Here is a 21,231-nt window from a genome sequence, read left to right as displayed (position 1 = left end):
TCCAAAGGTCCCTGGCTGTGTGGGCTCTGCAGTTCTCATGGGGCTGCGTGGGCTCTGCAGTTCTCATGGCTTTCATGGGTCTCGTGGCTCTGTGGCTCTTTCCAAAATGTTTCCTCTTTTAAAGGATTCCAGCAAACTAATCAAGACTCAGCTGGAATGAGTGGAGTCACATCTCCCTCTAATCAAAGGTTAATACCCACAATTGGGTATATCACATCTCTGTGAGAATAATCTAATCAAGTTTCCAAACTACAGTGCTGAATAGGGATAAAAAGAAATGACTGCTTCTGTAAGATGGATCAGGATTAAAACAACTTTTTAGGGTATGGAAAACCTCTCAAATTGGCACACCCTCCATCACCCCACCTTTTTTTTGTACTTTGTCCCAAACCATAGATTAATCATTACTTTTTTTTAAGCATTTGCATTTTAGTACTAGTAGGAATTAGGTAGAGTTACAATACAATAATACTGCCATTTATAATTACCCAAATGGTTTGCTTTACTAGATGTTGTCTTTATTTCTTTGTCACTTTGAACATTCTCTAGTGTACTTTCATTTCAATCTGAAGAATTCTTTCAGCATTGCTCATAGGGCAGATCTAGTGGTGATGAATTCCCTCATCTTTTACTTACCTTGGAATGTCTTTCCACTCCCCTTTTTTTTTCCCCCACATGGGCAGGCACTGGGAATTGAACCTGGGTCTCCGACATGGCAGGCAAGAATTCTGCCACTGAGCCACCGTGGCCCTCCCACTGCTCATTTCTGAAAGAACATTTCACCAGATATAAAATTTTTGGTTAGCAGTTGTTTTCTTTTAGCACTTTAAATATTTCAACCCATTGCCTTCTTGTCTCTATGGTTTCTGATGAAAATCAGCCCTCAATCTAATTGTGCATAACATGTTGCTTCTTTCTTGCAGCTTCAGAACTCTCACCTTGTTCTTTGTATTCTATTATGTTATCAATTTATGATGGGTGTATTTTTCTGCATGCTTATCCTGTTTGGTGTTCTGTGAGCTATCTTCAATGTTTATATTCATGTTTTTTTGATAAGTTTGAGAAGTTCTCTGTCATTATTTCTTTGAATATTCCTTCCGTCCTTTCTTTCTTCTCTTTCTCAAACTCCCATAATGTGTACCTTGGCACACTTGATGGTGTCCCAGAGATGTTTTAGGCCATTTTCACTTTTTTATAATTGCTTTTGCTTTCTTCTCCTCAACTGGACTCACTTCAATGGGCTTGTCTTTGAGTTCGCTGATTCTTTCTTCTGCCAGCTCTAACCTGCTATTGAAACTTCTCTTGAAGTTCATATCAGTTATTCAGAACTTCAACTCCAGTAGTTCCTTTTAAAAATTCTATTTCTTACTATGATTCTCATATAGTTCCCTCATTGCATTCCTAATTTTCTTTAGGTCTTTCTCTACATTTTCCTTCATCTCTTTGAACGTATCAAAAATCATATTTTAAAGTCTTTTTCTGGTATGTTCACAGTCTAGTCCTATTCAGTGATGTTTTCTGGATTTTTATCCTCTTTCTTTGGATGGATCACTGTTTCCTGTTTCTTTATTTGCACTGCAGTCTTTTGTTGCACATTGTGTATATTTTTATGTTTTAAATTGTTAACTCTGGGATTTATGCTGAGATGTCTTTGTCTTGATTTTGTAACCAGCTGCTCATAGGATAGATTTTGTAGGTGTAAGCCCTCCCATCAGGAAGATCTGTCAAGGGGAATGCTTCAACTGTAGGGTGCTTCCTATCTTTTTCAGCCCGTGTTGTGTCTTGGGCTTGTATTTGTTAATTGCTTTGGAATTCCTCCGCACACAGGGATTTGGATGCCCCTCTATTTTCCAGGAGGCAGACTTTCTCCCTCTTGGGTTGTTTAAAGCAGGTAAACATTTACCCCAGTCCATCTGCCCCAATCATTTCTTATACTGCTTTGCTGTCTCAAACTGCTTTCACCTGGAGGGCAAATTCTGGAAAGGAGGGGAATGCCAGAGAAGATTTTCCCAAGTCAGTCTTTAGCCTTTGCCTGGGAGACTGGCGCAGTGGCCACCCTCTGAATCTTGGCCCTGGTGATCTGAAGTCATTAATCAGAAGTTGTTAATCAGAAGTCATGATGTGCCCTACCCTCCAGTGATCCACTCTGTCCACCCTTCTTTTTGGGGGAAGAGAACGTTTTTGTCCCTTTCTGCCACCAGGGAGTTAGCCTGGGGCCAAACCCCAGGAATGCCTGCAATGAGAGTTGGGGATGGGCGCTGGTAATGGCAGTGCAGAGAAAGCAGTTTACTAATATTTATTATAATTTACCAGCCTCTTCCTCCTGTTCTTCCCTGTGTGTACAGTGTTCTTGGATTCTGGAGTTTTGAAATAGTTGTTTCACATATTCTTGCCTGTTTAATATTCACTCGGGCGGAGGGACGGAATCCTAGAGCTTTCTACTCTGTCATCTTCCCCTACCATCTCCAAAATATATTTTTGTTGAATTCTGAATTGGCTTTTCAGAATGTTGTGATAAGGAATTCTGGAATCCTCTGGATCTGAATAGTTCTTCTCTATCTCTCCCCATCTTAACATCTTCACTCCATTAAATGAGAGTCTCCTAGATAGGGAAAGGGTAACAAGGAAATAAGGAGAAGAGAAAGCTGAGTGACTGAGAGAGAACACTGACTGTCTCAGTTTGGGAATGGTTAACTCTATATTTTTCCTTCTCTCTATTTTGGGCCCCTGCCCATACCTATTAATAACTCCCTTAACCCCAGTGTGGCATCCATCTGGGAGGGCGGGTCCCTTGTCTACTTAAAGAGACAAGCATATGTTGATAAACAAATGGTAAGGTTGAGGGTGAAGCTGGCAAAACAGGTCTAATCACAATCCAGGTGGCCTATACCTAGACTGGGGCCAGATTTTATCTCAAGTTCAATCACAGAAGTTCTCAGAATACCTAGGCTGGCAGGAAAATGAATCTGACTTTTAGAACAGTCCTATTTGCAGATGTATTTTGGTAAGAAGAGCTTGTTTTAGATACTCACGGATAAGTTATGAATTGTGTCTGGGAGATTATATTGTGTTTACTGAATAGAAAATATTAAAACCCTAAGTAAGGGTTGCATTATTGTTACATATAGAAGTGTCTTTGAGTATAATAAAGCAGATGCAGAGATGTACTGTGGCATAATATTGTGAGTATGTATCTAAAAGATTGGAGAGTTAATATGAATATTTAGTTCAATTCTAGTTATAATCATTGACTTCTTTGGTCTACAGACTATCTTGCAGAGATTTGGGGTGGACTTCACACCTCATCTTCTCTCATTTTTATCGTATTTGTTGTATCTCCCTCTTTATTGTGCTCATTATCCTGCTCGATTATCAATGCAAGAGGACAGCTAAACCCTTTAGTATGCTAATAGAAAGTCAGAAGCAACTGAGAAGAGAAAAATTAAGGAATGATAATCACAAATGAGGAAATAATATTGCTTCCTTAGACCTCTGCCTGAAGAGTTTGGGCTTGGCACTGTAGGTATAGGTATGTGTAAACAGTAGAAAAGCTATATGCAAACATATTTTGCAACTGCCAAATAGCCTTATCATAATAAAAATTTTCATAACTTCACTAGGTCCTTGATTCCAGTGTCATTATCATAATAAATAATTTCATAACTTAACTAGATCCTTGATTCCAGCCCTTAATTTAGTTATACTTGACCCTCAAAAGAGAACTGTGAGATCATGCTTTTTATACTTAAGTATTTTGCAGTCTAGCTAAGAGAAGACACAGTAGTCAACATACATTGTTTTTTATTTTAAAGCAGTGGAAATACTGTCTAGGTATAATTGAAGGGGAAAGAGCCTTGCTCATTATTCAGAAACGTTAGCCAAGAATATTCTTCTGATAGTCAGGAGGGTTAGAATCTGATCCATTGGAAGAGTCATCCTGAAAAGTTTGTCATCAAGGCATGACTTCTCAGCTTGACACACAACGTGGGCAGGCAAGGTCAGGTAGGAAATGAATATTAATGGCATGGAGAAAAGTGATGAAGAGAGGAATACTGTGGTTACAAATGAATATGAGACTCTTCCGATATAAGAACTTTGGGTGGGATTTTTGTGCTGAGATTTTCCCTGTTGCCTTTCATGGATATGTGGGTACGCCTAATATAGATACTGTAAAAAACCTACCTAGGCTTATTTGGAATCTTCCACGTGCTGCTAGGCAAATTGTAATTATTAGAAAGAACTTATTATACAAACATCTGGGAAGTGATTTCATGTGTTGGGCATCATCACATAAGCATTTGTGTCTTTGCTCCAGCAACCAATTTCATTTGGCTGCTAGGTGTTAATAAGCCTAATTTCTTTAAACTACCCATGCACAAATAAAACTGATGGTGAGACCCAGGCATGATAAAAGGTCATACTGCATCCGCAGGTGGGTTCTCTGTAAATAGCTAAGTGTGATATCTGTGTGTAAAGGTATAAACATGTGTTTGAGTCATTGGGTGTGGGTATGTTTGACCATGTGCCTGTGGTTGAGTGCAGCCTACTATGAGCACTTCCAGTTGGGGGTACATGTTCACAGAGAACTTTAAATTACTTCCTTTAGTTATGTGTTAGTGGGTGTGTGGTTTGATTTCTGGGCAGAGCTCATAAGTCTGATCTGGCTACTTACAGACTGATTTTTTTCCTCCACTCTTACTATGGAAAGAGAGATTATGTTCACAGAACCTACTCCCCAGACCAGAGAGCCAAACTTGTTAAACTGGCTGCTCCCTGAAGGAAAATAATTGCATCTGATAATACACTAAAAAAAAAAAAAAAAAAAAAAAAAAAGAAGCAAAAGGGAAGGGAAATAAGAATGAGGATGGTGGTGAGAAATTTTAAAGTAGTTTCTCAATTCTCCTAACTAAGCTAATGTTTTATTTTCAAGATCTCTTTTGCTTCATCCTCTCAAGGCTCCCTGTTTCTTACCTACTTGCTAGTACCATTTCCTTCCACATCCTGCACAGAATGGGAAAATTTTCTTAACTTTCCTTTTCCTGCACAGAATCGGGAAAATTTTCTTAACTACCTTTTTCCCTGCTTTTTTGACTTACAGAATAAATGAGAATGACTTTTTTGTCTAACTATTCATTGGTTTAGTTGATCCCTTGCTGTGTGCAAACACACAAGTCAGGATTTCCTTCTCTTCTCAGCAAATTTCCTGCTTCTGCCTGGTCCTTTGTTTACTGGGGCTTCTGCCAACCAACCACACACCTGTATACTTTTGTGTCTTAAGGAATTGTTTCAACTTTTATCCCTACATATAAGCTCATGAAACTCCAGGAAGAGTGAACAAGGGGTCAGGCTGGAATTGGGAGGTTTCCTTACATTTGTGTTTCAGGCATTGAGAATCTGCCTTAATAAATAATATTGTGGTTATTGGTATCAATGATAAAACATAACATATAATGTGACAATAAAAGGCAGCATAATATGGCTAATGTACCACCTGTACAACACAATATAATATCATATAGGGTACAATATTAATTTCTGATTTACCTTTTGTCCAATCAACATGAAGTTGGCTCACTTATTTAGTACTACCTGACAGCAAAAAAAATCATCAGTTTGTCTCAGATCAATCAGAAAAATAAGTAGGTTTTGCTGATCATAAAACCAGGAGAGAGTCTTGCCAAACAAGGACAAAATGTAAAGTTTGTAGAATACAGAAGGGAAATAACCACCAGTACTCTTCAGAAAGAAAGAACTAAGTTTTTGGAGATGCCATTTCAAATATTTTGCCAATAACATAGACTCAAAAGTGATGCACATAAACTGTAGCCAGATAGACAAGGACTAATAAGTACAGTCCACTTAGGGGAGAATTGGGAACTGGATAAATGGAGAAGGATGGGATGGGAGAAAGGTTTTTACATATACCATTTTGTATTTTAATTTTTGAACCATATGAATATATTTCCTTTTTATTTAAAAGAGAGAAAGAGAAGGTGGTTTGGTACTGACACTTCCTTTACTGTATATCCTAGTAAGAATGATTGTCTGTCTATTTCTGATAGGCAGAGAAACCTTCTTGGAGCTCTGAGGGCTGCAGAATTAAATAGTTTTTATTGACAAATGCTGCTTGTTCATGGGCTGTGAGAGTACGGAGGGGAGATGTTTCAGAGAAAGAAAGCAAATGCATTACTCATCTCTTGAAATTTGCCAACTCTTTATCTGAATTAACTTTATATAAAAATGAAAATGAAATGTTTTGTTTAACAAATAAGTGATATGCAGCTAAAGAAAATTAGACATGAGTAAGGACTGTAGGTAAGGTAGATCTTGCCCACATAAACCAAGGACCATGAAGTTGTCCTGAAGGAGTCCTGGGGAGTGGGCAAGCATTGGCTTTAAAATAATTTGCCTAACAATGGAATGAAGGAACAAAGCCAGATCAGGCCTCTACTTTGCCATATGATAGAGAAGAGAAAATGCCAGAAAAACAGTTCTTCTAGCCTAAATATCAAGTAGGTGGGTAGAGATAAATGGATGGCTCAGAGGGTTCCAGATAATCATGTGTTTAATAACTAGTCAGTAGAAACATTTAAAAATGATATGTGCTCCATTCTATTTTTAACAGAGCCACACAATCTTTGGGAATTACACCTATGCTCTGTGCATTCTCTTTGGGTCCAGCACAAGAGTAGGCAACCCTGTGGGAATGGGAAATGAGAGGGGGATGACACGGATGCTCCTGGAATGCAGTCTGAGTGACAAGTTATGTGGTAAGTACAGATAACATAAATACCTATCTTATGATTTTAGGATCATGGAGACTAAGGCCTGGACAAGGTTCTTGAGGGAGGATGATTAGATTTCCAGTAGAAATGAAGATAGTGGTGAAAAGGAATGGGGCCTAGAGACCATTTTCTTCAAAGGGGAAGGCACAAGTGCTAATTAAAGAGCGACGAGCTGCATCATCTATCTAGTAGGACAAATGACAGTAGAGGCACAGGGCACACTTGATGGGCTAAAGACCAATGATATTGAGGTTTCTGATTCGAGTTACTCCAATAATGTCAGTGATTCCATTGTATGGAAGTGGAGAAGAAGATGATCTTCTTTTTTAATTTAATAGAATTTTTTAGAGCAGTTTTTTTTAGGTGTCCAGAAAACTTGTGCAAGAAGTACAGAGAGTTCCCATAATACCCTCTCCCTTCAACGCACACATACGCAGTTTCTCCTATTAGCTTGCATTACTGTGATATGTTTGTTACAGGTAATGAGCAGACACTGATGCATTATTGCTAACTAAAGTCTATCGTTTATATTAGGGTTCATTCTTTGTGTTATACCATTCTGTGGGTTTTGACAAATGCATGATGTCATTTATCTACCATCAGAGTATATACAGAATAGTTCCAATGCCCTAAAAAACTCTGTGCTCCTTCTCTTCATCCTCCTTTCCCAACCCCTGGCAACTACTGATCTTTTTACTGTCTCTATAGTTTTACCTTTTCATATAGAATGCCAGATAGTTGAAATCATACAGTATATAGCCTTTTCAGACTGGCTCTTTTCATGTGAGTTTTTGGTACCTACATGTCTTTCTGTGGTTTGATAGCTCATTTCTTTCTATCACTGAGTAATATCCCATCGTATGGATGTGCCATAGTTTGTTTTTCCATTCACCTAGTGAAGGGCATCTTGGTTGCTTCCAATGTTTGACAACTGCTATATGAATAAAGCTGCTATAAACATTCATGTGCAGGTGGTTTTTTTGAATATCAATTTTTAACTCATGTGGGTAAACACCTAGCAGCATGACTGTTAGAGTGTATGGCTAGTCTATGTTTAACTTTGTAAGAAACTGCCAATCTATCCTCCAAAGTGGCTGTACTATTTTACATTCCCACTAGGAATGAATCAAAGTTACAGTTGTTCTACCTCCTTGCCGGCATTTGTGATTGTCAGTGTTTGAGATTTTAAATATGTGTGTAAGATGATCTTTTCGGGTATGAGGAACTGAAGACTGGTGGGTGGGGTCAATTGTGTGGACCTCATGTGAGGCTTCTTCACACTCTTCCTCATGGACTGTCCATCCAGTGATCCGGGAGCAGCAGTATGAGATCATTATCATCCCAACCCTCCTGGTTGGCGCTTTCCTCATCCTTCTCGGGGTAATCCTGTGGCTTTTTATCAGAGAACAGAGAGCTCACCAGCAGCCTCCTGGACTCCGAGGTAAGGCCCAAACTTTGGGGCTGGGCAGAGGCATAGGGAGAATGGAGGTTGGAGGAAGATTAACCTAAATCCAAATGGCCCCAAGTCTAGAGGTCTCGTCCCTGCAATGGGAGAGACTTGGGTTCCCCCCTTCCTGTGGAGGTAGAGGGGATGGACTCTTCTCTAGGAACTCCACAATAGGAGCCCAATAAGTGATTTTTGATGAATAGAAGAGTAGGCAGGGGAGGCCTCATGTGACCTGTTCCTTATTAGACTATTAAAACTTTTGTCTGTGTGAGGACTTCAGGGTTGGGGAGGAAGAGTTATGGTTTAAAGCCTAAGGCTTTGTTAGCAGCCTTGAAATATGACATTTTACTCTATGATGCATTCCAGCCCTACTCTTTGCCTCTGGAATATATGATAAAGAAGGAGTGGCTGTGATAATAGAATTTAAAGTGTGAGTGGGAGATGAAAACAGATGTTCTGAAGTGTCAACAAGCATATAATGAAAAGAATCAGCTTACACATGAAACTATGAGTAAAAAGAAGGAAATAATTCCTGATAGTGATGCAAACTCTGTAATGACTGATTCTTAATCCTTCGCTAAAAATTTACCCCAATTGTCTGCTCAGTCTTATAAAAGAAATTTCTCATGGGAGTTGTCTAAATTCGCTTTCTCTACTTTGATTCTTCACAAACTCTCTTTTATCCCCACCACTCCACTAAAACAACTTTTGCCAAGATCACCAAGGAAATCTATGCTGACAAATCCAATGACCAATTAATTTTCAGTCCTCATCTTACTTGACCTATGTTTCAGTTTGTTAATGCTGCTGGAATGCAATATACAAGACATGGATTGGCTTTTTTTTGGGGGGGGGGTGTTGTGTGCATGGTCTGGGAATTAAATCTGGGTCTCCCACATGACAGGTAAGAATTTTACCACTGAGCTATTCTTACACTGCCCCTGGATTAGTATTTTTTTTTTTTTGTTGTTGTTGTTACATGGGCAGGGAGGGGAAATTGAACCCGAGTCTCGGGTATGGCAGGTGAGAACTCTGCCTGCTGAGTCACCATGACCCACCATTTATTGGTTTTAATAAAGGGGATATATTAAGTGATAAGTTTCAATTCAAAGGCTGTGAAAATGTCCAAATATCCCATCATATGGATATACCACAATTTGTTTTTCCATTCACATACTGAAAGACATCTTGGTTGCTTCTCAAAAAAGGCTGATTGTGGGGTTTTTCTGTCATATGGTAACATCTGCTGTCCTTCTCTCTCAGTCTCTGGGTTCATACAGCTCTCTCAGTTCCTTCTACATCTCCAGACGTTAGTGAGCTTTCTCCAAAATGTTTCCCTCTTAAAGGACTCCAGTAAGCTAATTAAGACCCACTTTGAATGGGCGGAGTCACAACTCCATGGAAAGAATCTAATCGAAAGGTCATACCCACACTTTTATTTCCTGGCCCTTGCACCAATCCTCCCACCCCCCCCCCCCCCAAAAAAGTCACACCCACAATTGGGTGGGTCACATCTCCATAGAAATGATCTAATAAAAATATTACACCCTATAATAGGTCTTCCCCTACAAGATTGATTAGGATTAAAAGGAAATGGCTTTTCTGGGGAACATAACAGTTTCAAACCGGCACACGAATAGCACAAATGCTATAAAAAGCATTTGAAATAATTTTTCATTCATTCCTTTATGAAATTCTTAATTTTTTAAATGTACTTATTTCCTAAGTCCTATAGATTCAAATACTTTATTCTGATCATGGTCTCCTTTGAATTTCAAGTTCTTATATTAGACTTCCTACCCACTTAGATATAATACACACCCTATCTATAACAGTCCAAATTTCTTTAAGGAATAAGTCATTCACATCAATTCTGTTTGAAATCCTGTGCTTTAACGAGCAGGCAGCCCAAAGTGGTGCGCGCTGCAGGCGAATAGGCAGAGCACCCAAGACCAAAGAGCACTGGCCCCTCCACGCTGAGGCCCCTGAGGTGTTTCCTGAAGAGCTGATCCTTTTCTTTATTCCCCTCTTTTCTCCTAGACAACCTTAAATCTTTTCAATAACATTTACGGGAAGAGGAGGAAGAGAAAACTGGGTCAACGTGGCTGATCCCTCATGAGTTAATGCCTTCCATCTCACTCAAAATAAAAAAGGCAAAATCCTTTCCATGGCTAGACGCTATATGATCTGTGCTATCTCTGATCTCATCTCCTTCAATTCTTTCCTTACTTGGTTCTGCCTGCAATGGCTTGTTTGTTCTTCCTCATATCAGAATGGTTTGCTCCCAATTTCCTCAGGTCTTTTCTCAAACCATCTCCTGAGAGAGGACTTTTCAGACCCTCACATAAAAATATAGCACTCATTTCCCTCATCCTGTGATTTTCCTCCATAGCACTAGTAGCATGTACTACATTTGTTCTTCCTTATGACTAGACTCTAATCTTCACAAAAATCTGAGCTTTGTCAATTCTTCATACCTAGGACAGTGTTTGGCATGTATAGGTGATATTTATTGAGGAAATAAATGAATGAATGGATGGATGGAGATACAGTAAGAAGAATGAACCTCTCTTCCAACTGGAGTAAAGTTCATTCTGGCTAAAAAAGGGGGAAAGTATCAGAAGATTTTTGACTGAGATCCTAGGAAATATGAAATAATTTGGCTTTTGGGACAACTTGAGGGAGGAAGAACTACAGCTTAGAGTTATTAACTAATCAAACATCCCCTCTATCCTGGAAGCCATTTAACTGACATAAATAATTCTCCCCACCTACAGTTATCACAGCCTTTAGACACCTATGGTCCAAGTACTTACTTGGGAAATTCCTTGTTTTTTCCATTCCGCACTCATGGGGAGTACTTCTGAGGAAGACAAAAAGGAAATGTATTACCACTTTCCAGGGATTCATCTTGTATTGTCCTAGAAGTAATGGTAATTATTGTATAGATTCTATAATCTTTATAACATTGGTATTAATGTTGGTTCATAAAGAAGCGACATACTCACATAGGCCAGAGAGAAAATTGCTGAAAGAAGTTATTTGCCAGGTTGTTCACTGCTTTCCTGGATTCCCCTGGGCAGAGAGGAGCTTGTTTTCATCTCTTTGTTCTAGGCATAACCCCCATGTCTCCAATGAGGGGCCTAAGTCAGGAAGCAACAGGACTTGGAGGAAATGTGCTTGTGCCACTTAAGGAGACATCAGTGGAAAGCCTGCTCCAAGCCACCACACAAGCCCTGGCTAAGCTGCAGGTGCCCCGGGAGGAAATCTCAGAAGTTATGGAGCAGATCTACAATGGTAGCTGTGGGGCCTTCTATCGAGCCCAGATGAATACTGGAGACCCAGCTAAGCCTAAGAATGTTGTCCTCAAGGCTTTAAGAGGTAAAATGAGAAATGTTTGACTCACTTCCCTTTGCTGAGCCTGGGTCAGTGATGCTAACAGTCTGCAAGCATTAAGATGTTAATCAACAGATAGAAGTGATCACAATTATGTGCAGAAGAATAAGGAAACAGAGGATGGGAGCTTGAGACAGAAACGTTCTTCCTGGGTCTTTTATCCTCTATCACATTCTTGCTTATGCATGCTGTTAGAGCTGAGTTCTTAATATTAGATGTTACTTGCACTAGGATTCCAAGTCTTTTTCTTCATTATTTAGCTCCTTTTCCTAATACTGTATTTCTCTTTTTGCTGGTTGGTACTCATGATATGGGCCAGTGATAGTGGACCCATTGAAAAAAATGACAAAGATAAGGACAAATAAGAACATTGATCAAAAGGCTTATATAGTGATAATAATTTTTAAATTTTTATTGTGATAACACATATACAACATGAAATTTCCCATTTTAACTTTCAAGTGCACAATTCAGTGGTGTTAACTACATCAATAAGATAATACTGAACATAACACTTGTCTATTTAGGCAGATGAAGGCTTACCCAGCTCTAAGGTTTATGATTTTACCTTACTGTTGACAAGAGTTAATGATGTTGGGGATATCATGCTCTTTTAGATTGTTTCCTTTCTATTTACTTTTTGTCTACACTCATCCTGCTGTGGAGCCTTGAAAATTCCTATCTGAGGTTGCCTCTTATGTCAGGCCTCCCCCTTCCTTGGTGGTATTTGATTACTCACTGCCCCCGGCTCTTCTGTCCTCCACAGAACCAGCTGGACTCCATGAGGTACAGGATTTCTTAGGGCGAATCCAGTTCTATCAGTACCTGGGCAAACACAAGAACCTGGTACAGCTGGAAGGCTGCTGCACAGACCGGCTGCCGCTCTATATGGTGCTGGAGGATGTGGCCCAGGGAGACCTGCTCAGCTTTCTCTGGACCTGTCGCCGGGTGAGAAGTAGGGCAGAGGTGTCAGGAGGGAAAGAGTTGACTGGCTAACTAGCTGTTCATATGTCCATTAGCCTTGCCATTTACAAAATACAGACACTATAATAGCATAACAGAGTAATGGAGCAGCACTGTTCAATAGAATTTTTTCAATGGTAGAAATGTTCTGTATCCACTCTATCCAACTGGGCAGCCACATATATGTGGCTTTTAAACACTTGATACGTGGTTAACAAGACTGAGAAACTGAAATTTTAATTTTATTTAATTTTAAATAATTTAAATTTAAATAGCCATATGTAGCTAATTGCTACTGTATTGGGCAGCACAGGTTTAGAGAATTGGCTTTAGGCTCCACCTCCTACTAACTATGTGACTTTGAGCATACCTCTCTGAGCTTGAGTTTTCTGAATCTGTAAAATGGGTGCAATAATACCATTATAAAAAGTAAAAGAAATGATATACTTAAAAATATAGCAGTGATTGGTATATAGGAGGCACTCATAAAATTGTAGCTTATTGTATAATTACAATAACATAATGACATAACTGCTGTTAATAATGATTGTAATTTTGTCACTGCTGTTGTTATTGTTAATGTCCTCCATTCTGTAATATCATCCTAGCATTTGGGACTTAATGAGAAATTCAACTTGTAAGTTTTTGCACCTCGAACTCATATTTTTAAAAATTAAAATGTACAGAAATTTTCAGACACAAGTGCACATCCTGTTTCCTACAATTTCCTTGGTTGACTTCTTTCTGAAATTCTACCTGTTTTTAGTTCCTTACTTCTTCATTGACCAGTATAACATTAAGTAAGCCTCCTCAACATCTGATTATTCTATCACTGAATATGCACGGAAGAGGGACCCTGTCAACATCTTCTATCCAATGATATAAATTGAACTATTTGAAAGCCCCTAGCATTTTAAACCTTTTCAATAGCTTATTAATCTATAATTTGTCCTGTGCTCCAAGCACACTAGTTTCTTTCAGTTTCTCAAAACGAGTATGCTTTCTATTTCATAAGATCTTTTACATGCTCTTTTCATCCTCTCCCTTCTTTTCCTAGCATAGTTAATACCTATTTTTATCCTTCAGGTGTCATCAAAAACCTTCCCTGTCAACCTCTGAATTTTCTGCACTATCTTTCTATAAGCTGTCAACTTCTATAATAAAAAAAAGAAAAAACCCTTCCCCTGTCAGTGCAATCAATCAGCTCTCCTCCTGACCCATCATATGCTTTCTTAGCACTGTGAACATTTCCTTCATGGTACTTATAGACTTGTAACCACATATTTAGGTATGATTATTGGATTGATTCACATGTGTCTGACACACTTTAAGCTCAGCAGCCATGTTCATTTTGTTCACTCTTTGCTCAGTCTTCTATTCCCTGCTCCTAAAATAGTATCTAGTATGTAATAGGCATTTAATAAAGATGTTTTGAGCCAATGTGCTAAATTTAACACAAGCACACACAGCAGATAGTCTTATATATACTTGTATTTCTTACCTACTATTCTGTTCTTTCCTTATTCTGCTATTTATCTGCATTCATTATTGCTTCCCCAGTCAAATGAATCATTGTATTTCTCTGTATATCTGAGATAATCTCTATTTGACTCTTAGTCCCCTATGTTTTTGTGCCTTTTCCTTAGGTTTCATTTCTACATCTTATGGTATCTCTGCCTCTACTTTTTTTTTTTTAATCTCTCCTAAGGTCACCGTGATATAATACTTTTTTTTTCTCTGTCTTTTTTAGGATGTGATGACCATGGATGGCCTTCTCTATGATCTCACAGAAAAACAAGTTTATCACATCGGAAAGCAAGTCCTTTTGGCTCTGGTAAGGCTGGGAAAAATTACAGTAGATGGTGGGGAATTTTCTTGTTAGCCCAGTATTTGATGCCAAAATTCCCAATCCATGGTCCCAAATGGGAAAGAAATATAGATAAAACTAAATGGATGTTAAGGGGCAGAAACTCAAGCACTGCTGAACTGTTTGTCTTTTCTTTATGAAATAATTTGAGTAACATATGGGATTGGTAATTCCAGGCAAAAAATATTCAACTTGGGGTTTTTAGAAGGAAGAGGAAGGACTTTAAATGGTTTCCCAGTCTTAATGATGAAAAAAAAAAAAAAAACAGTCCAAAAGCCATATATTCTTCTATGTGAGACTCCTTTTTCCCCACATATTCTAATATTAATAGATGTGGAGAGAGCAAATAGGGAAGCAGTTTGGAAAAAGATATGGGAAATAAAACTGAATGGGTGAAAGGCTACAGAACCAGAAGGAACTATACCCTTTTATACCTGAAAAACAAACAAACAAAAAAAACAAGTTCCAAATGTTTGGTTAGAGACTAGGTTTGATAATGAACCTGATAGGGGAAGCATGTGCTTAAAAAAAAGAGTAAAAAACAAATGGAAGAGAAGGGGCAACAATAAGATCATTCCTTCATTTTAAACTGACTTAAAGAGGTAAAAGAAAGAACTCAGAGTTCTTTACCTTTACTTGTATTATGTAAGAAATTCAGATCATTATTTCTATGTGATTATTTAAATAATTGCTTTTAAAATTAGCCTTTACTATAGAAAATCAGGCCTCAATAATGCTATTACTTTAGGTTTCTGATAGATGTTACGAAACTGAGGTGTACAATATACTATGGATCTAAATGGAATCAGGGAAAGTTTAAATAAAAAGGAGTGAGGTGAGAACAGAGTAATAGTTTCAGCTGAAGCTCCCATGCTGCAAGGGAGAGAACCCATCATGTTAACGTATATTGTGTGTGGTATTTGGAGGGCCTAGTTGATATATGTTCTCTTTATAAAGTTAGTTAAGGTGTCAAGACACAGGCTACCTTGTATTCTGAACCATAACTGAAGAGATGACTTATAGAGATGCTTTGATCACGTTAATGATCATTCTTCAGAGTCCCCAGTTACTTGTTAGAAAGTAACATCATACTATTTTTTTTACTTTTAACAATCTCAGAGTCGGTACATTTTTTTCTTATTACAGCATAATTCCTTTGTTCTAAAGCCTCACCAGAGAGAGAAAATTTCTGGTCACTATGTCCCTCTTCATTGATATTCAGAAATTTATCATCACTGTAAACTTTTGGATTTTTAAAAACCATTCTTGTTTAGTAACATAGATCTCCCGTCTAGCTCCTCAATCATGTATAACTCTTCAGCTTCTTCATATGCCTTGATGTTGGGAAGAAAGGACACTAGTAAGTCAATGTCTTCCAAGTGCAGTGATTCTCAAATGCTTTTTGGCTGCATTTGAATAATTTGGGATAATTCTTAAAAATATAAGATTACTAGGTCCCTCTTCCTAGATTTGGTTCCTAGGTAAAAGTCCTATGTTTTGACAAGGCTCTCAGGCTATTTGTAGCCTGGTTTGGGAATTATGAGTAGCGTTTGTAGCACTTCCGGTGAATTACAACACATGGTTCTGGTTACTACCACTTTATAACTTTATGGGCTTGTGTATCATTTAGATTTCTCTAAAAGATAATTCCCTAACTGACCTCATCTAGTTATTTTAGGGACAAAATGAGTTGGTGTAAAATTCCAATATAAATTCATTGTTATGACATTCAGTTTTCCTGTTTATCCAGTACCTTGTTTTTAGGATTACTGCTAGAAACTTGGAACCTACTGCTTTTTCCAGTGTCTACTTGGGACTTATCTAAATGAGAGGCATGTGAAATCAGACAGGGGTCAGGGCTTGAAACAAAGTGGGTGATTGTTCTAGTTTGCTAGCTGCCAGAATGCAACACACCAGAGATGGATTGGCTTTTAATAAAAGGGGATTTATTTTGTTCTTCAGAGGAAAGGCAGCTAACTTTCAACTGAGGTTCTTTCTTACATGGGAAGGCACAGGGTGATCTCTCCTGGCCTTCTCTCCAGGCCTTTGGGTTCCAACAACTTTTCCTGGGGTGATTTCTTTTTGCATCTCCAAAGGCTTGGGCTGAGCAGTGAGTGCCGAGATGAGGTATGCTGAGCTGCTTGGGCTGTACTACGTTAAGCTCTCTCATTTAAGCACCAGCCAATTAAATCAAACATCATTCATTGCAGCAGGCACTCCTCCTAGCCAACTGCAGATGTGATCAGCAACAAATGAGGTTCACATGCCATTGGTTCATATCCGCAGCAATAGATCTAGGCACCTTCACCTGGCCAAATTGACAACTGAATCTAATTACCACATGTTCGCCCCTTGTCAACTTGGCAATTACACGCATCACCTTAAACAATATTAAGGTGCAAAAAATTCTCTTCCAGCTGTAGACCTATGAATCTCAAAACAAGTTATCTGTGCCAATATGCAAAGGAGGATATTCACAAGATACAGGTTTTCCTTTCCATAGGGAGAAATTGGAAGGAACACAGATGTAAAACCTGCAGGGCAAACGCCATTGGATTTCAAAGTGTGAAAGTTATGTATCCTTTGGCTTTAGAAAGTGGCAGTCCCACCCTTTCCAAGGGCCCATGCAGTGGCCCGCCTCTTTCCAAATCAACCTCAGGGAACATTGAGGAGACCACCTTTTTCTCGGCTCCACTCTCTCCAGACATCAGGGCCACACCTGGGCTCTCTGCCATTTCCGGGTACACGCTCAACCCCTCCATGTGCTGGCAGCCAGGCTCTCCCCAGTCCCCAAGGAGCGTGCTGTATGTTCTCCAAGGCCTGAGGCGGCCCAGCTCTTCCACTGCAATGAGATGGGAGACTCATCCTCTGCTCTCAGGGCAAACTCACCCTCTCCATGTATATGGGTGGGTCCATTCTCCTGGCCGAGGTTTCCTGGCTTCAGAACCAAGCTTCCATGGTTCTTACTCTGCAAACTCCAATTTATCCCTTTGTGTCCCTTTGTCCAGATTGGCAGTGGTTCCGTTTACACCAATAGTCTCTTCAAGTACTCCAGGACTTCTCCATCATTCTCTTCACAGTTCCTCCAAAATCTTCCCCTTAGCCATTCAAAAAAACCGTTCCAGCATATCTGGTATTTGCAAACCACAGCAGCACCCCGCTCTCCGGTACCAAAATCTGTTCTAGTTTGCTAGCTGCCAGAATGCAACACACCAGAAACAGATTGGCTTTTAATAAAAGGGGATTTATTTCGTTAGTTCTCCAGAGGAAAGGCCGCTAATTTTCAACTGAGGTTCTTTCTTACGTGGGAAGGCACAGGGTGATCTCTGCTGGCCTTCTCTCCAGGCCTCTGGGTTCCAGTAACTTTTCCCGGGGTGATTTCTTTTTGCATCTCCAAAGGCCTGGGCTGAGCAGCAAGTGCTGAGATGAGGTATGCTGAGCTGCTTGGGCTGTGCTATATAGAGCTCTCTCATTTAAGCACCAGCCAATTAAATCAAACATCATTCATTGCAGCAGGCATGCCTCCTAGCCGACTGCAACAGGTGAGATTCACACGCCATTGGCTCATGTCTACAGCAATAAATCTAGGCACCTTCACCTGGCCAAGTTGACAACTGAATCTGACTACCACAGTGATTAAATTTTCAAAACCCACTATTAACGTGATCTTGATCATTGTTTGGTAATACTAAACACTAAATATGAAAATGTCTGGTTTGTTAGCATAAATCATCTGGATGTGATATGTCACTATTAGTGAGACTTGTTTAGAGTAGAAAATGTCCTTCTCTTTTGAGGATTCCTAGAAATGACTTTACTCAGCCCAAGCCATACCTCAGACAACTAATCTACCTTTGATCTTACCTTGACAGGAATTCCTACAGGATAAGCATTTAATCCATGGGGATGTGGCTGCCAGGAATATCCTAATTCAGTGCGATCTCACTGCCAAACTCTGTGGACTGGGCCTGGCTTATGAAGTCCATACCCGAGGGGACATTTCCTCTACTAATACCATACCTCTCAAGTGGCTTGCCCCAGAACGGCTTCGCCTGAGACCTGCTGGCATCAGAGGAGATGTGTACGGTTTGTTCCTACTCTTTGGATTTCTTCCCTTTATGATTTGCATGCCCATCATTCCCTGGATATGGTTGGTTCTGTTGTCAATTATGCCTACAAATGAAATCTCTGTTTAGAAGTTAGACATACTCTGAAACAGAAATGCTAAGTGGCAGAGTCCATATTTGGCATCTGACTGCAATCCTTTTCAGTTCCTTTTCAAGTATTCCTTCTATATTATATCAGCAATCCTAATTATGAAGAAAAGAAAAGAAAAGATCATTCACACTTGTATGTGAGAACTTAATCCAGAAGAATTCCTCTTATTTGAAAGTGATAGGTCCACTTAAACAAAAGCTCAGTTAAGCCAGGAATTATTAAAAGAAAAAGAAATAAGGATAGCTCAAATATTTTATTTTGATTTTAAATGTATAAATGTACATTTACTTACCAAGGGATGGATCTGCTAATTAGAGCTATATGTTGTGTTTCTTGTATGAATAACATCTATGGTGAATTATTTTTCTTGTATAAATAACATCTATGGTGAATTATTTTTGAGTCCCAGCTTGGGATGATTCTAAACAGAATGAGAAGCTTGAAAATAAGTTTGAAGTAATTTCATGGCAGACTTTTATTCTTATTTTCCACACTTTTTTTACCCATGCTTAAATTTACTATGCTTTCTTTGTAGCTACTTGTTTGTATAGAATATTTTTAAAGCATTCAACTTATTTTTCAGAGAGAAGCACCTTTTCTGTTTGTAGTTAATCATTTTAAATAATATTTAATCTATTACATAATTACAATTACATGTATAGTTGGAAAAATAGGATTATAAGGAATCACAATTGATTGTTGGTGACCATATAACTCAATTGCTTGAGGAAATATGCAGATATAATATAGCTTACCAGCCTTGAATGTTATAGGCAGCAGAGGAAACATAGGATGTAATTTAATATGGCAAGTCAGTTAAAAAACTTCCATGTCATCATTTCATTGACATCTTCTTTTCAATAGAGATCTGGGGGTTAATAAGCTTAACTGGAAAATACTACTCACTAATGATAATATAAAATAGTAAAATATGTCTCTCTCAAATAATATTGCTTAGGCATATACAAATTCCAACTATGGCTATAAAGCTTTCTCTGGTAATATATTTCCTAAGCTTGGGTAATTGGATCTACTGAGGACAGTGGACAAATGATAAGCCCTGTTTGGCTTTGGGTCATGAATAAAGGCTGGAGTTTATTAGGGAGGGGTGGAAAGGCTGAGAAAAGAGGCAGATGTGAATTTCTTTAAGTTTGGGTGAATGTGTCATGTTTTGTGTGTGCGTGTTACACACACAATTTAGTTACCAGCCAGTCATTATTGTGATATAAAGAAGAAAGGAGACATAGATCCTCTTCTCAAAGAGATTGGATGGAAATGCTTTCTAATGGGGCTAATTTGCTTATTTTATCAGACACTCACCCTCAATGCTCCTTCATGACCTCTTTGTAGGATTCTTACTGAAGACCTCTGATATTTAGGTGAGCTCCCTTTAGGAAAGGCAGAAATAGTAGTGAATGGCTTTGTTTCTTTTACAGCTGGTCCTTTGGAATCCTGCTCTATGAAATGGTGACTCTAGGTAAGGATGCTCTCCAAAGTAGTATGCGCCTGCTTGCAACTCTGCAAGTACATTTATTAAGGTGGTGGATGGTGTATGCTGCTAGAAGAGTTCTCAGTACAAGCTCTGAAATTTGGGCTGGGCTGACATGAAATCCAAGCCTGACCCTGTGATATATCTTATTATGCAGTGATGATTTCCTTCCTAAGATATTCTCTCCCTTTTTCTCCTCATCTTAATTTTCTTTTTCTCACCTCCATTTTCTTTCTTTTCCCTGCAATTTTCCCAATTCCAGGGGATGCTTTCAAATCTAAAACATAATGCCCAGAGTGACATGCCATGAAAAGATGCTCATGCTTCAATGCATAAAACTGTGTTGTCAAACTAAATAATCCATTTGATTAAGAGCCTGCAGCACCTTTCCATGTTTGCAGTGTGGAATGCAGGTCTTCCTTCTCCCTTTATCTCATTTTGTTACTTTCTGAAAAACTCAGAATTTCTCTAAATTATTCTTTCCTACTCCCCCAAATCTTTTTTTCTCCTAATTTTCTAAGCCATATCCTTACTTGATCACCAGCAGTATCAAACTATACAGTATCCTTTGCAAGCAGTTACCCAGAGTGGTTGGAGAGTACTGTTAAGTGATAGTTCATATTTTAGAGGATCCTAAAGTTTCTTGCTATTCTTATTCTTTATATAAACTCGTAGGAGCCCCACCGTATCCTGAAGTCCCTCCTACCAGCATCCTACAGCACCTCCAGAGAAGGAAAATCATGAAGAGACCCAGTAGCTGCACACACACCATGTAAGTGACTATTTTTTTTTCTTTTTTTAAAAATATTGTTATTGACAAATCTTCACACACATACAGTCCATACATGGTATACAATCAGTGGTTCACATAGTTCTGTATTCATCACCATGATTATTGTTAGAACATCATGGTGATAAATACAAGAAAAAGAAATAAGAAAAAAACTCATATACCCCAAACCCATTACCGCCCCCCTCTTTGACCACTACTATTTCAAACTATCCAATTTATTTTACCTCTTATCTCCCCCTATTATTTTACTTATTTTTTATCCATATTTTTTTT

General features: G+C 38.8%; 1 protein-coding gene across 9 annotated transcripts in view; it reads left to right on the top strand.

Annotated features, from left to right (window-relative positions):
- STYK1 (serine/threonine/tyrosine kinase 1) overlaps positions 1-21,231 on the top strand; it is a 63,740-nt gene that overhangs the window by 29,132 nt on the left and 13,377 nt on the right. For 8 of the 9 annotated variants that reach the window (XM_077170052.1, XM_077170048.1, XM_077170049.1 and 5 more), the window contains 8 exons: positions 6,626-6,770; positions 8,092-8,226; positions 11,347-11,613; positions 12,395-12,576; positions 14,342-14,425; positions 18,331-18,539; positions 20,113-20,153; positions 20,841-20,937. In XM_077170052.1, the coding sequence (XP_077026167.1) occupies positions 6,707-6,770; positions 8,092-8,226; positions 11,347-11,613; positions 12,395-12,576; positions 14,342-14,425; positions 18,331-18,539; positions 20,113-20,153; positions 20,841-20,937 (1,079 nt within the window). In that variant the 5' untranslated portion in view covers positions 6,626-6,706. The remainder of the gene's footprint in view (positions 1-6,625; positions 6,771-8,091; positions 8,227-11,346; positions 11,614-12,394; positions 12,577-14,341; positions 14,426-18,330; positions 18,540-20,112; positions 20,154-20,840; positions 20,938-21,231) is intronic. The other variant, XM_077170054.1, reaches the window with a different exon arrangement.

Source organism: Tamandua tetradactyla, chromosome 7 (assembly GCF_023851605.1).
Source record: "Tamandua tetradactyla isolate mTamTet1 chromosome 7, mTamTet1.pri, whole genome shotgun sequence".
NCBI lineage: Eukaryota > Metazoa > Chordata > Mammalia > Pilosa > Myrmecophagidae > Tamandua > Tamandua tetradactyla.
The sequence above is the reverse complement of the archived record's forward strand: the minus strand, read 5'-3'. Positions and strand labels throughout refer to the sequence as shown.